This window comes from Sinocyclocheilus rhinocerous, unplaced genomic scaffold (assembly GCF_001515625.1).
Source record: "Sinocyclocheilus rhinocerous isolate Xijiao unplaced genomic scaffold, SAMN03320098_v1.1 scaffold1868, whole genome shotgun sequence".
NCBI lineage: Eukaryota > Metazoa > Chordata > Actinopteri > Cypriniformes > Cyprinidae > Sinocyclocheilus > Sinocyclocheilus rhinocerous.
The window spans coordinates 324,319-339,946 of NW_015661949.1; the positions used below are offsets into that span (position 1 = coordinate 324,319).

General features: G+C 37.3%; 2 protein-coding genes across 3 annotated transcripts in view; both read right to left on the reverse strand.

Annotated features, from left to right (window-relative positions):
• LOC107726950 (chondroitin sulfate N-acetylgalactosaminyltransferase 2) overlaps nt 1-3,076 on the reverse strand; it is an 8,940-nt gene extending 5,864 nt beyond the window's left edge. Inside the window, exons 1-2 of the mRNA XM_016536649.1 lie at nt 2,966-3,076; nt 1,232-2,153 (exon numbers count right to left, since the gene is read on the reverse strand). Coding sequence (XP_016392135.1) covers nt 1,232-1,883 — 652 coding nt within the window. The 5' untranslated portion in view covers nt 1,884-2,153; nt 2,966-3,076. The remainder of the gene's footprint in view (nt 1-1,231; nt 2,154-2,965) is intronic.
• An 896-nt stretch (nt 3,077-3,972) lies between these two features.
• Nucleotides 3,973-15,628, reverse strand: part of LOC107726966 (proto-oncogene tyrosine-protein kinase receptor Ret-like) — a 35,730-nt gene continuing 24,074 nt past the window's right edge. For both annotated transcript variants that reach the window (XM_016536677.1, XM_016536676.1), the window contains exons 11-20: nt 14,865-15,118; nt 11,084-11,231; nt 10,885-10,992; nt 10,590-10,804; nt 10,383-10,505; nt 10,150-10,220; nt 9,757-9,894; nt 9,424-9,523; nt 7,265-7,412; nt 3,973-4,738 (exon numbers count right to left, since the gene is read on the reverse strand). In XM_016536677.1, the coding sequence (XP_016392163.1) occupies nt 4,581-4,738; nt 7,265-7,412; nt 9,424-9,523; nt 9,757-9,894; nt 10,150-10,220; nt 10,383-10,505; nt 10,590-10,804; nt 10,885-10,992; nt 11,084-11,231; nt 14,865-15,118 (1,463 nt within the window). In that variant the 3' untranslated portion in view covers nt 3,973-4,580. The remainder of the gene's footprint in view (nt 4,739-7,264; nt 7,413-9,423; nt 9,524-9,756; nt 9,895-10,149; nt 10,221-10,382; nt 10,506-10,589; nt 10,805-10,884; nt 10,993-11,083; nt 11,232-14,864; nt 15,119-15,628) is intronic.

Consider the following 15,628-nt stretch of genomic DNA (forward strand, 5'->3'; position numbering starts at 1 on the left):
TGTGTGTGTGTGTGTTTAAGCATGCTGATTGAGTATTAATATACTAGTTTAATAATTTCATTTCTGTGTGTGTGTCTGTGAGCCTATTCTCCATATTGGATGTGTTTTACTGTCAGTCATACATCCAGGTTGGCCAAGACCACCTTAAAGGCCTTAAATTGCTTGAACCCCGGTAATTGCTGCTTGCAGCTATATTTTTTATCATATTTAATAATAATATTTAAAATAAACCATGTCATTGACTTCTTTATTGACACTTTGACAAACATATTTGTACTGTAATTTTTGAATGTCTTAAACTTTTTTTTTTTTTTTTCTAGAACCCAGACTTGACTGCAGTGCACACCCATCTGAGGCCGACCTGTTTTACTTCATGATCACCCCAGATACTTCTACAACTAACCCGCTTTGTAAGTTCTTTCTCCTACACCTTAAAGAAGCACATAATTTTGGGAAAATTTCCTGTGTATTTGCTAGTAAATTACTGAGATACTTTTATAAAGATGAATGTTGATTATATACCTAGTTCAACTAAAAAATGAAAATTATGCCACTTAATCTCCCTCTTGTCATTCCATCCCATAAAAAAAGTGTGCATCTTCAAGACATGAATGAAGATATTAACCCCAAAACTGTGACACCCAAGAAACCATAAAATAAATCCATATGAATGGAGCCGTGTAATCTACTTTTGGGCCAAACTGTTCAATGAATGGTAAGGAGCAGTTTCAGTTATATTTCCACTTGAACTTGGTTAGGCATAGTCTGATCACAAACCTGAATGGAACATTGTTGTCAGTAATTTGTAATGGATGTTTGAAGCACTTAAGTTAGTGGAGTAACGCTTACTTGGTTTTTTTAAGGCAATCGGTTTGCATGCTTTTAGCAAGTAAATCAGATTGCTGTTTAAGTAAATACAACTTAGAAATTCCAAGTTGCAGGAAATGTTACATGAGTTGGCTCAACTTAAATAAAAGAGTTGTTTGAAATACGCACATAGTATATTGTACTTATTCATTTAGTTGTTGAAAATAGTGATTCTGAGTTACCAGAACTTGCGTGTAAGTTTACAACACTAAATAAACCTTTGTTATTACAAATTACTATTCTTATTTCACTTTACTTGGTTTTTTCAAGGCAATCGGTTTGCATGCTTTTTTTAAGTAAGGTTTACTAATTGGAAATCCCTAACCACATAAAGTAGCGTATACTTCTTCTGAACAGCTTTTACCTTCAAAAAAATGGCTTTCGGTGAACATCTGCCTCTGCATGGGGATGTTGTCCTCCTGTCCGTCATCTTCCTCTGGGTTATTAATAATATCCAAACCTGCTTCGATCACCTCTACCAGCTCATCCCTCCGGTCCTTCCGCACAGGCTTCTCCTCAGGGTGGCGCGTCAGGCCCATCTCCAGCTGGTACACTTTTGTGGTGGTGAAGCTCTCGAAGGGCACCAGTGCGTACTCGCTTGGCAGCCTCGCTCCTGTATTCACCTCCGCCTTGTCGATTTGTGAGTGCAAATACTCCAAGAGGTCACCAGGCTCTTGATCTCTGCCATCGATCAGGCTCTGGGGCCCGGGACCCTCCTTTTTTTCTTGAAGTACCCTCAGTTTCTCGCTCATCTCTTGGAGTTCTTGTTTGAGCTGCGCGATCTGCCTCTTGAGGCTGGCCGCTCGGCTGAGATGTCGCTCTTCCTGTTCCTGCAGGAGGGCCTGATAATACTCCTTTCCATACGGATCTCCTCCAAGGCCAGGCAGCACCTGGCTTACATCCGCAGGCGGCGTACACTCCAGCAGGTAAGCAAACAGCAGCAGTACAAGGAGCAAAAATATCCCCAGGAGAAGCCAGCGCGCCCGCCCCTGCAGAGGAAGCCCCCGTCTGGGCATATCTGAGAGGCAGGGTGCTCTTTACCAGCCACCGTTTTGCATTCCCACCCTGACTAGATGTAAACTTTAGGAAGGATGAAGTCTTTCACATTAATCCATTCCCAAGTGAAGCGGAGGGAGTGCGGTAGTGTCACATTTCTCTTGTAATCATGCTCCTCTCACACTACAGCACACTAAACATGCTCAGATTCCTCAGAGATGTAAGAATATACTGTTGACAAACTGGCATCCTGCTTGCACAATATTCCTCTTTTAAGAGAAATAACTCACCTAAAATGAAGATTAAAATAATTAATATTTTCTTTATCAGTATATTTCGACTAAGCACAGAAGAAAAAAAAAACAGTAGACCAGACAATATGATAAAAATATATAAAATAATTTCAACAGCCTGTAGTGCCTCACTGTTTATCTTCAGATTAGTTAGAAAAAAAACTGATATATCCATATTAATAATGTATAATCTAATGTTATCTATTTATGATACAAAAATCTATTGTACAACACACACACACACACACACACACATATATAAAATTAATGCTGTAAAAATGTTGCTAGGCAGATTGCAGACTGTTGTCTACGTAGTAAAAGACTATAGTTCTTCGGATCGAAAGCAAGTAAATAATTGAAAAATAAGACGTTAACGATAACTGTTTCAACAATAAGTTTATAATCAATATTTATTAATATACATGGATTTATTAATTTGGCGAGTAGCCGTGTAATAAGCGAGGTCGGAGTCCTGTTCAGATCACGCTGTTGGTGTTTATTTTGCCGACTGACTTGTACATTACTCCATACACTGTGAAATTTTCATAATCATAAAAAAAAAAATGCACATGTGTAACGCAATTCTTCTAGTACCTAAGACTCTGAATAATACTAATTAAGTTTGTTTGTAAATCAGCAAAGAAATACAGCTTTACGCGCATTGATTGATTCATCAGTCTGATGAAAAGACATAACGGAAAAATGTTGCTGTTCGCACAAGGAAAATCTAACAATATAATTTGTGGCAGAAAACGTCGAGGTTGAAGTTGTTCTTAAAAAAAATAAACACGGAAATGTGCGACACTTACCTCGGTAGTTGTGACTGTATGAGGCTTTCGGTAACCGCTTCTTTATGCAGCTGTTCAATAGAATACCGAGCATAATAAATGTGGGAAGACAACGCCACGGGGCAATGCAAAAAGGAAGCGCAATAAAAACGCATGTTACTTCCGCTATGAGCCGCAAAATACCAAAATAAAAGCCCGTCTCCTTCTTCTTCTTCTTTGGGTTTTAACGGCAGCTTGCATCCTTTACGTTGCATTACTGCCATCTTCTGGTTCTAGTTATTTCCCATATACGTTAGTCATCATATTCTTGTCTATATACACTTAAGTGATCTGAAGTTCTCCTGCTCATTTCACTCTTCTAGCTGGGAACTACAATTGCAGCACCTGTAACTCCTGTTAAGCCCGTCTCCTGTCTTTTACAAATCGTTAAAACCTATGGTTAACAAAAATTCACTATAATTATGCCATTTTTGAAAATCTACTTTGAAGATTAACCCGCCTTTCTTTAAAATGGTATGTCATGTGTTTATAGGTTTGTATTTTTTTCTGTGTTCGTGCTGCTGCACCACTTTGTTTCTACGCCAGGAAAAAAACTTTTAATGTGTGTCCCATTTTGGGATTATCTGATTTAAATAAATCTTCCCATTCATAGAGCAAAACGACAAATCGAATGAAAACTCAAATTGATGGTTTAATTTAATTAAGGAGTAGGCTAACTCATGCCCATGTACATTTACACAGCCTGGATACTTGTACTTCCTTTTCAGATCATTAATTAATTTTTGTGGTCACAGTATAAGAATGTGTCATGGTTTCCATGCCTCAAAGCTTAGGATGTCCGGATGAACAAATGTTACATTTGAATCTATTTGTGTATATAATTAGAGCTATGCCTTTTCATGAAGTCTGAGAATGAAATAGCATAAAACACATAGAAATGAACATCATGAAATGAACTTGAGATCTTCTAACAGTTTTATTGATTGAAATGTAACGTTTTGACAACATAATGAGGAATCACACTCAGCTTTATGTATTGTAGTTATTGTTGCACAAATAATTATTTTACAAGGAATGAAAATTAAATCACCATATGACATTAAATTAAACATATCAGTACTCTGTTATGGCAATATTCATAACTCATAGTTACCACAGAGCAAAATATCACTATTTAAAAAACAAAAAGTAATTGAATTCTGTCATATCCTGACACATGACCAAGAAGAAACATGTCCAATATTTGCGGCGAACATCTGCAGTAGGTGATGGTAAAGAAGCTCCCTTTAATTCCTGGAGTGGGACCAAGATTGCCTCGGTCATGCATTTATAACTGGTGTTTTCTAACAGAAGCGGCACAGGCACTTAAACATGGACATTAAACTGTACAGAGTCATGCAGTGATACAACATGGCCAACAGGGCCTTGTGGTAACAATCACCTATGAGCTGCTTGAAGCATGTTTTATGCAATTCCAGCCAATTTGAAATCTATTACCATCCTCCCATCTTCTACACAACAGCAGAAATAAAAGGGAACCGACTTTATCATCAAACAACATATATACAGTATCATATAAATATACACATCTCCCCACCCCCCACGTCTTTTCCACCACTGATTTTGGTTTGCGTTTTTAGCTATCGAGTGTGTCCACAATTTTTGCGGGAGAATGCAAAGCCATCCAGTTTGCATAAACACTATCATTGGCATATCTTGTAAAGACAGGGTTAGTGGCATCGAGTCTGTTGAGCGGTACCAGGCTCTTCTCTGGCCAGTTCGGGTATGACATGCCTAAAAACGAGAACATATCATTTTTTTCTGCACTGAGGAAGCATTAAGTCCAGACAGTAAGGCTCTCAAACAAAACTCAGCTCAGCTTTTGAATATTTGACAGCATAAAACAGCATGAATGACTCGTGGTAGAAGCATGAAATCATTCTTTGGTCCTTTGATTGTTTTTTGGTCATTCATGTAAATATTTCACTGTGGTGACATCGTCTATTCTATGACATCAGTATTGTGACTGCTGTTGTCTTTGCCATTTTATGTACAAGCTTTTAAATGAAATAGATAATCAGTGCTCTACTAAAAGGGTTTTTGTGTACTCCCAGAAATAACTGACATCAAGGAGTCTTATGCATAGCAACTGCCTTACTGCTGGCCGTTTTATTGCTTATTATTAATGCCATCAGTTTGAGGAGAGCTAACAGAGTCTTGCATATCTTGATATATGATCTACAAGAAGAGTTTAATTCAAAAGCCTTACTGCTTTCAGAACTGACTCCATCTATTGTAAACACTCATTTTCTGTAATATGTTCGGAATATTACAGAGAGAGCACATCCAGAGCACACGGGACCTGTTTCAAATGTAAAACTTAACCTAAAGTGCTGCAAACCAATAGAAAATTCACATATGATGTAAATCATGAAACACATCTTAATATATTTCCCTAACTGAACATAATACACGTTAAGTTGTGTGTGTATATATATGAAAATGATTCATTTTTTATCAGTAGTAATAATACTTGTACAATAACGCTTTTTAAAATGAATATTTCAAATAGTAGAGTACATCGGAAGCAGGTCCAAATGAAACATCTGATCCCTAGATCCAGACACTACAGCACTAAGTAAATCTATAAAACACGAGCAGTATTCATAAGTCAGTGGCAACCATGCCGTTAGCACAATCACAGCACTTCCTATGGAAGGCAAAAACATAAACTGATTTTGTTCCCTGTATTAGAATCGAGTAAATGCATGGGAAATTCTACCATAGAGCTTGTTTTCAATCCAAGTGGAGGGGAGGGTTCGAGGGAGAGGGGCGTTACTAGAGTCCACTAAAGGTGTGTCCTCTTCAGAGAGGGAGTCGTCATACAGCAGGGCGTCTGCTGGCGTGGAGGCTGCGAGATCCAGATAGTCCTGATGAAGGGAAACACAGTTATGAAAATCAGACTAGTGGTACCATAACTCTTCAGTGTAACATCACATACTTCATGTGAAAAAATGTTTCTTGAGAATGAGATTTTTCTTGATTCACTAGTCAACATCATTAGAAAGCAGGTTGTCAAATTACATTAGTTGCTAAAGGTTAGCATAACAAAATATATGACAGTACATTTAAGTGTAAATATGGCCAGTCTAACATTTAATTTATTCTAAAATATAACAACGTTTTTTGGAGTCAAGGTGCTGACAGTTGATCTGTGTTCATCCATTGTTTTCACGTTGTTTTAACATCGTCACTTACCTTGGAGAATTTTAATCTTTATGACAACTTAAATGAATAAACAGACTACCATTCAAAACTTTGGGGCCGGTAAGATTTTTTAATAATTTAGAAAAAAAGTCTCTTACGCTCAACCAGGCTGCATTTATTGGATTGAAAATACAGTAAAAAACAAAACAAAAAAACAATTACTTTAGTCTTCATTGTCACATGAACCTTCAGAAATTGCTGTAATGTAATAATTTAATATGATGATTTGGTCCTCAAGAAACACTTATCATTATTATCAATGTCGTGCTGCTTAATATTTATGTGGAAATGTTGATAAAATTTTTTTAGGATTCTTTGATGAATATAAAGTTCAAAGAACAGCATTTACTTCACTTTAGATTCATTTAATGTGTCCTTGTGGAATAAAAGTACTCATTTCTTAAAAAAAAAAATCTTACTGACCCCAAACTTTTGAATCATAATGTATGTACAGTGGGTACGGAAAGTATTCAGACCCCCTTAAATTTTTCACTCTTTGTTATATTGCAGCCATTTGCTAAAATCATTTAAGTTAATTTTTTTTCCTCATTAATGTACACACAGCACCCCATATTGACAGAAAAACACAGAATTGTTGACATTTTTGCAGATTTATTAAAAAAGAAAAACTGAAATATCACATGGTCACAGTATTCAGACCCTTTGCTCAGTATTTAGTAAAAGCACCCTTTTGATCTAATACAGCCATGAGTCTTATTGGGAAAGATGCAACAAGTTTTTCACACATGGATTTGGGGATCCTCTGCCATTCCTCCGTGCAGATCCTCTCCAGTTCTGTCAGGTTGGAAGGTATACGTTGTTTAAAATGAATATCTCAAATAGTAGAGTACATCGGAAGCAGGTCCAAATGAAACATCTGATCCCTAGATCCAGACACTACAGCACTAAGTAAATCTATAAAACACGAGCAGTATTCATAAGTCAGTGGCAACCATGCCGTTAGCACAATCACAGCACTTCCTATGGAAGGCAAAAACATAAACTGATTTTGTTCCCTGTATTAGAATCGAGTAAATGCATGGGAAATTCTACCATAGAGCTTGTTTTCAATCCAAGTGGAGGGGAGGGTTCGAGGGAGAGGGGTGTTACTACAGTCCACTAAGGGTGTGTCCTCTTCAGAGAGAGAGTCGTCATATAGCAGGGCATCTGCCGGCGTGGAGGCTGCGAGATCCAGGTAGTCCTGATGAGAAGAAACACACAGTTATGAAAATGAGACTAGCGGTATATAACTCTTCAGTGTAACATTACATATTTCATGTAAAAAAAAGTTTATTGAGAATGAGATTTTTCTTGATTCACTAGTCAACATCCTTGACTAGAAAGCAGGCTGTCAAATTACATTAGTTGCTAAATGTTGGCATAACAAAATGAATGACAGTACATTTAAGTATAAATATGGCCACTCTAACATTTAATTTATCCAGAAATATTAACTTTTTTTTTTTTTGGAGTCAAGTTGCTGACAGTTCATCTGCGTTCATCCATTGTTTTAATTTCACATTGTCACTTATCTTGGAGAATTTTCATCTTTATGACAACATAAATGAATAAACATAGACTGCCATTCAAAACTTTGGGGCTGGCAAGATTTTTTAATAATTTTGAAAAAGGTCTCTTATGCTAAATCAGGCTGCATTTATCTGATTGAAAATACAGTAAAAAAAATTTAATAAATAAATAAAAAAACAGTAATATTGTGAAATATTATTACATCTTGAAAATAACTGTTTTTTTAAATTTATTTTAATATATATTAAAAGATGATTTATTCCTGTGATGGAAAAGCTGAATTTCAGCAGCCATTACTTTAGTCTTCATTGTCACATGAACCTTCAGAAATTGTTTTAATATGCTGATTTGGTTCTCAAGAAACACTTATAATTGTTATCAATGTTGAAAACAGTTATGCTGCTTAATATTTTTATGGAAATTGTGATACATTTTTTTTATTATTCTTTGATGAATAGAAAGTTCAAAAGAACAGCATTTACTTGAAAAAGATTTTACCATCACTTTAGATTAATTTAATGTGCCCTGATGGAATAAAAGTACTAGTTTCTTAAAAAAACTGATCCCAAACTTTTGAATCGTGATGTCTGTATTTGATCTGATTTGATTGACTTTATTAATCCCAAAGGGAAATTGACGTCACAGCAAAGCTCACCACACAATAGATAGATAAAATAGAATAAATAAAAAAATAAAAATATTGCACGATACTGTATTTCATACAGCCCCCCTTGTTACAAGCATCAAAGGATGCACTACACCATGTTATACAAAATACTATTTAAAATTCTACATCAACCATCTAATATGACATTGATTATATAATCTAATAGCTGTTGGTAAAAATGACTTTTTATATCGTTCCTTATAACACCGGGGCTGAATTAATCTTGAGATAAAAGAACTCACACAGGCTTGAACTGTTTCATGAAGAGGATGACAATCTTGATTGATTATACTGACCAGTTTATCAGTTATTCTATCCTGTGCTATCTCATCAATAGTAGGTAACACACAACCCACAACAGAACCTGCCTTTTTTTATCAGCTTATTGAGTTTGTTCTTCTCCTTCTCCAACAATCCCCCTCCCCATCACAGATGATACTACAGAATCACAGAAGGTCTTCAACAGTGACCGGACATACACCAAAGGATCTCAGTCGCCTTAATAAATGAATGCGACTCTGACCCTTCTTATAAACCTGTATCGTATTGTCAGACCAATCAAGCTTGTTGTTCAAATATACACCCAGGTACTTACAGTGGTGTGAAAAAGTGTTGGCCCCCTTCCTGATTTCTTATTTTTTTTTGCATGTTTGTCCACAAGTGTGACAAACATGCAAAAAAATAAGAAATCAGGAAGGGGGCCAACACTTTTTCACACCACTGTATATGGCGTGACAATCTCAATTTCTGACTCTTGTATATTCACTGGCACCACTTGATGAGGATATCTACTAAAATTAACCACAATTTCCTTGGTCTTACTAGCATTAAGCCTAAGACCATTTATTTCACACCAGTCCACAAAACTCTGATACAGATATAACGTAATTAGTATGTAAATGCTATTTTGATTGGAATGTTTGACTTCAGTCAGGTTCAGCTCAAGTTGTGTTTTGATTTGTGTGGATTTGTGTCTGTGTGATTGTATGTGAGAGAAATGATTTGTTGTTCTTACTCGACTTTTCACCATCATCTTCTCAAGTTCTTTGCTGATGTCTGAGAAAGTGGAACGCTTATCTGGCTCTTGTTTCCAACAGCGAAGCATCATATTGTACCTACATTGCATAACAGAGCATTCATCACCTGATACAGAACATCTCTAAATAACTGATACCTTTAAGTGAAATTAAGTACATGCTGTGTTAGTAATATTATATGAGACATGCTAAAGTCATGTTAAAATGATACAGTATATATCACATGATGACATGGTGGTTTTAGAAAATGATTTGTTCATTCAGCTCTTAAATCTAGAACACATTCAACTGATGTTAACTATTAAACACACATTTCATCCGTGCAGTTCTCTGGTTTCTCCATCCTGTAGCCCGTCTTCAGAAGGTTGAAAAGCCGTTCTGGAGCAATGCCTGGATAGGGGTTTCCACCCAGAGTTACAATCTCCCATAAGAGGACACCAAAAGACCAGCTAATGCAAGAAAACAGAGAGAGATTGTACTGTAAAGTTGTAATGGAATAAGTCCTCACTTTAAAAAATGTTTTTTTTTGTTTGTTCTTCATAATTTAATGTTTAATTAAATGTATTACTTGACATTTCTTTGTAATTATTCGTGAAATTTACTAGCAATTTCTGAGTAAATCATAAATCCAATTTCAGTGTATTCAGACATGCTAAATATAAATTGGTGACTGTCTGTATGGAAGCATGTGTTGCATGACTTACACATCACTTTGTGTGGTGTAGATGTGATCGAACAAAGATTCTATTGCCATCCATTTAACAGGAATACGACCCTAGAAATCGAGAGCACATTATGACAAACTATTAAGTCTAACAAATGTAAAACTGCATTACATGTGTGACATCCAAAGGTTTCTAGAGTACAAATATTCAAACATCTGTAAAACATAGGATGTAACTAGTTAAAACGAAACAAATTAGACAAAATATATCACCTTGCTCCTCTTCACATATGAATCTTCCTCATAAACATCTCGAGATAAACCAAAGTCGGATATTTTCATCTTCCTTCCCTCTGCCACCAGCACATTCCTGGCAGCCAGGTCTCTGTGAACAAGCTAAACATATTTCCTCTCATTATAACATCATTCTTTAAAACAGTATATATTCTGTGATGGACATTCCCTAAACTGCTGACAGACCTTCATTTCAGCCAGGTATTGCATTCCTCTGGAGATCTGCCAAGCAAAGGAGATGAGGTCTCCCATGGTCAGAGCTCTCTCATCTGGGTTTTCCAAGTAGCTGGAGTTGCGGTTGGCATCATTGCCCATGTAGCTTGGTCCAACTTTCCGGCTCTCCCTCAAAAAGTTCCGCAGTGAGCCATACTTGGCGTATTCAACGATTAAGTATAATGGACCTGAAGAGATTAGCTTGTATAAGCACACAGGGCAAACAGCAAACACAAATGCATGCCACATTAAACATAGTTTTTCTCACCATCCTGGCTGCAAGCTCCATACATTTTTATTACATGAGGGTGATTAACCTGCTTGAGCAATGTGAACTCTGACAGGAGGTCTCGAAGCTCACTGTGAGATGCATTTTCTGTGGTAAAAAAAAAATGCATGCATTATACTATTTTTTAAAACGAATCCAGTTTTTAGTGATTGATCAAATCTGCCTCAAAGTTGCATACCTTTCAACATCTTCACAGCAACTGTAGTGTATCCAGCTTTTCCTTTGAGGCGGAAAGCCGTGGCCTTCACAACCTTCCCAAACTCTCCCTCTCCAAGAGTCTTACCCAGCACTAGGTTCTTTCGTGGGAACTCCCACTTTGGATCTTCCTGTTAACAGAAATGTTCAAAATCGTTACACATCAAACAATCTCTTTAAAGGGGTCATATGATGCGATTTCAATTTTTCCTTTCTCTTTGGAGTGTTACAAGCTCTTGGTGCATAAAGAAGATCTGTAAAGTTGCAAAGACTAAAGTCTCAAATCCAAAGAGATATTCTTTATAAAAGTTAAGAGTTAACCACGCCTACCTAAAACGGCTCATTCTAACACGCCCCCACATGTCTACATCACAATGTGGGAAGATTTGCATAACGCCCTTTCACCGTGGACGAAGCGGAGTCCAGTCCGGGGTCGTCACTCCTTTGTCGAATCCGCCGGCCGCATCGTTCTCAAGCCGCCCGCCTCCGCTCACTCTAGCCCGGCCTCAGCTCACTCTAGCCCCGGCCTCAGCTCACGCTAGGCCACTGTGTGTTTCGTTGTGAAAGCGAAACTACTTTGTTTGGTCTTCCAAAAGAGGACACGACTACAAATCAGTGGTTAAGTTGTATTTACAACACTGTTCCAGTACAGTTTAACCCAAATATCCAGATGTGTGCAGCACATTTTATGGAGGACTGTTTGTGAAAGCGAGTTTGGTCTTCCAAAAGAGGACACGACTACAAATCAGTGGTTAAGTTGTATTTACAACACTTACAACACTCACTTCAACCCAAATAGTCAGATGTGTGCAGCACATTTTATGGAGGACCGTTTCCTGATCCTGGGAGAGTAGACTACAATGCCGGCTGTTCTGACTCACAGACTGTAAGTAAGTTTTTTATATTTAAAGACAAGTCCAAAATTGGTAATGTTTCTTTTATTTAAATAAAACTTAAAATTATCATTTGTATTAAACCATACATTTTCAAATGTCGCAAAATCCAGGAACAACAATACACTTGTATTTAGTTGATTGTTAATATTGCAATTTCTTCAAAGATGCATAGTCTGTATAATCAAACAGTCTGTACATGTGGTTTCGGATACTTCTTGGCAATATATTAGAATAAGTAAAAAATGTGTTTTCAATCATGTCATGGCTTATTGTATCAGGCCAGACGCAAACCTCCGTAATACAGGCAAGGCAGGTTGTATAATATTAAAAATGCTCAACTGTGTAATGATCATATGCAGTACAGAGTGGTTTGATACTCATTTGATACTCATAGAACATTTATATATGTTAAGTGCTTCTCTGGGGAAAAAATAAAAAACTTATATGGGGAAAAGTCAGTAGTTGCAACATTAGATTGCATGCTTCAATTTTCATGCCAAAAATATAGCCACAAATATTTTCTAAGATTGGGTGTTTCTATAAATTAAAATTGTAAATTACAAATAAAAATATTCATAACAATGACATGGCAACAAAAATAAATCATGAGTTTGATAAGATTTTGACTTCTTTGTAAAAACAAATTAAACAATCTGTCATTTTCAGTCATTGACTACATCTGACTGAATACTGTCTAAATCTCTCATGATTGTGATTTGCTCATTACAGCTTTGGTAAAATGTACATCGTATTTAGAGTATAAAATAAATTTATCCTTGATGCATATCAAGAGGTATATGATGGTTCAAAATGAAATTACCCTTGATTTAGTAAATATCTTTAAATACCAGGAATTGCACATTCTACTATGACAATCATTTTCTTATGCTAAATATGCCAAATGGTCAAGATATAATGCATGTGTACAAAAGTTTTTTTTTTGTTTTTTTTTAGATATGTAACAACATGATATAATGTGGCATAAGCTTATGCTAATGTCTGAATAATGATAAAAACAATTAATTGACAAAAATCCTCAGTAAAAATATGACAAAATAGCTGCTTTTGAAGGGTTTTATATGTTGAAATATTTTCTGCATCAAAGTAAAATGTAAAAATGTAGTTAATGATCAAAAAACAGCCTCTCCACTGAATAACTACTGTTTTTGGTTTCACTTTTGCTTAAGGGAACTTTGATGCAATTTTACTTCTCAGTGGTTTGGTCATTTCTTTGTTGTCAGAAATGTGAATCCCAGCTGATTTTGTGCTGAGCACAGCCTCTTCCAGGTGTAAAATGTTCTGAATTTTCCTTGTTAAACTTGCACCTGAAATTATAGAATCAGTGTTATAATTTTTTTTTAAAGGGGTCATATGATGCGATTTTATTTTTTCCTTTCTCTTTGGAGTGTTACAAGCTCTTGGTGCATAAAGAAGATCTGTAAAGTTGCAAAGACTAAAGTCTCAAATCCAAAGAGATATTCTTTATAAAAGTTAAGAGTTAGCCACACCTACCTAAAACGGCTCGTTCGAACACGCCCCCACATATCTACCTCACTATGTGGGAAGATTTGCATAACGCCGCCCAAATGTTCACGCAAAGAAAGAAGGCGTAACTTTTATTCTCACTGTAGTATTGTTGCCGCTGCCGCCATGTCCTGAAGACGCTGTGTGCTTCGTTGTGAAAGCGAAGCTACTTTGTTTGGTCTTCCAAAAGAGGACGATATCCGCTTCGTCATGCCTAGAGCTGATCTGTGCTGGTCGCTGAGGGAATACATCAATTTAGTGCTGTGGATCGCCGGATCGGCCCTCACCGTTTTCACCGCTCCTTTGCCGGGACCGCCGTTCTCGACCCCGCCGCCTCAGCTCACTCTTGCCCGGCTTCAGCTCAGGCTAAGCCGGGGCTTTCGCTCACGCTAGGCCGCTGTGTTTTTCGTTGTGAAAGCGAAACTACTTTGTTTGGTCTTCCAAAAGAGGACGATATCCGCTTCGTTATGCCTAGAGCTGATCTGTGCTGGTCGCTGAGGGAATACTTCAACTTAGTGCTGTGGATCGCCGGATCGGCTTTCACTGCTCCTTCGCCGGGACCGCCGTTCTTGACCCCGTCGCCTCAGCTCACTCTTGCCCGGCTTCAGCTCAGGCTAAGCCGGGGCTTTCGCTCACGCTAGGCCGCTGTGTTTTTCGTTGTGAAAGCGAAACTACTTTGTTTGGTCTTTCAAAAGAGGACGATATCCGCTTCGTTATGCCTAGAGCTGATCTGTGCTGGTCGCTGAGGGAATACTTCAACTTAGTGCTGTGGATCGCCGGCACATTTTATGGAGGACTGTTTACTGATCCTGGGAAAGTAACGTTAGACTAAAATGCCGGCAGTTCTGACTCGCGTAAGTACGTTTTCTTTTATCATTTGCCACTGATGGTTCAAACGCGAGTTTTGGGCAGTGTTAGAGTAGCACTTGTTGTTTGTCATTTCTCCGATCACAAATGCAGACATGGTTTTATGTTTACGCGGTGCGATGCAACGCAACGTGTAAAAAGACAGTATAAGTCATTATAATCAGTAATTATGTCCCCACTGGATGCAACAAATGCCTCGTTTGTAATGGGTTTTAATGTTTTTGTCTCGTCGCTCCGGCCGGGACACGGCATCAGGGGCATAGAGGAGAAACAATAATGTACAGTATGTGGAAAATAATGTGTTTTTTAACTTTAAACCGCATAAACACATTTCATTACACCAAATACACAAAATAATGTTCTTTTTAGCAGCATCATATGACCCCTTTAATAATAATTTCATTAATCAGTTCCAATTTATACCAAAAACATCAACATGCATGAATTAACTAAGTAAAGACAATGAGTAAGACTTACGGGTATTTTGAAGGTTTCAATGGCCACCTGATTCTCCATGGAATCTAGAGAAGCTCGACGAACATTATTCGCTGAGTAACTGATTGGGTAGGATTGGGCTGGTCGGCGGAAAGTCATTTCAGCTGAGGCGATGGGAGGCTTAGGTGTGCTCTTCTGATAACGGTGGATAAAGTACCAAAACAGGATGATGGAGACAATGGAGAGGAGGACACCAGTTGCAATGATGGTCTTACACATGTCTTCACAAATGGCCACTGAAAAAACAATTACAAACAAATCAATGGATTTATAACATTTTCTTTGGCAATTTAATTTTGTTTGCATTTTAACAACTATATTCTACAGATGTTTACATATTGTCCTCAAGAAAAAATAACCAAATTTATATAAATGAACCAGTTCAAAAATGTACATACCCTTAATTCTTAAAGGAGACCTATTATGCCCATTTTCACAATATGTAATATAAGTCTCAAGTGTCCCCAGAATGTGTCTGTAAAGTTTCAGCTCAAAATACTACGGAGCCCCTAAAGGGACATGGTGGTGGTCCGCCGTAAAGCAACAAGAAGAAGAAGACATGGTGGTGGGAAAAAATTCGGGGTGGGAGGGGAAAAAAAAATCCTTTTTTTTTGCGTTCTCTCGCAAAACTTTTGCGTTCCCTCGCAAAACTTTGCGTTCTCTCGCAAAGATATTTGCGTTCCCTCGCAAAACTTTTGCGTTCTCTCGCAAAGATATTTGCGTTCTCTCGCAAAACTTTTGCGTTC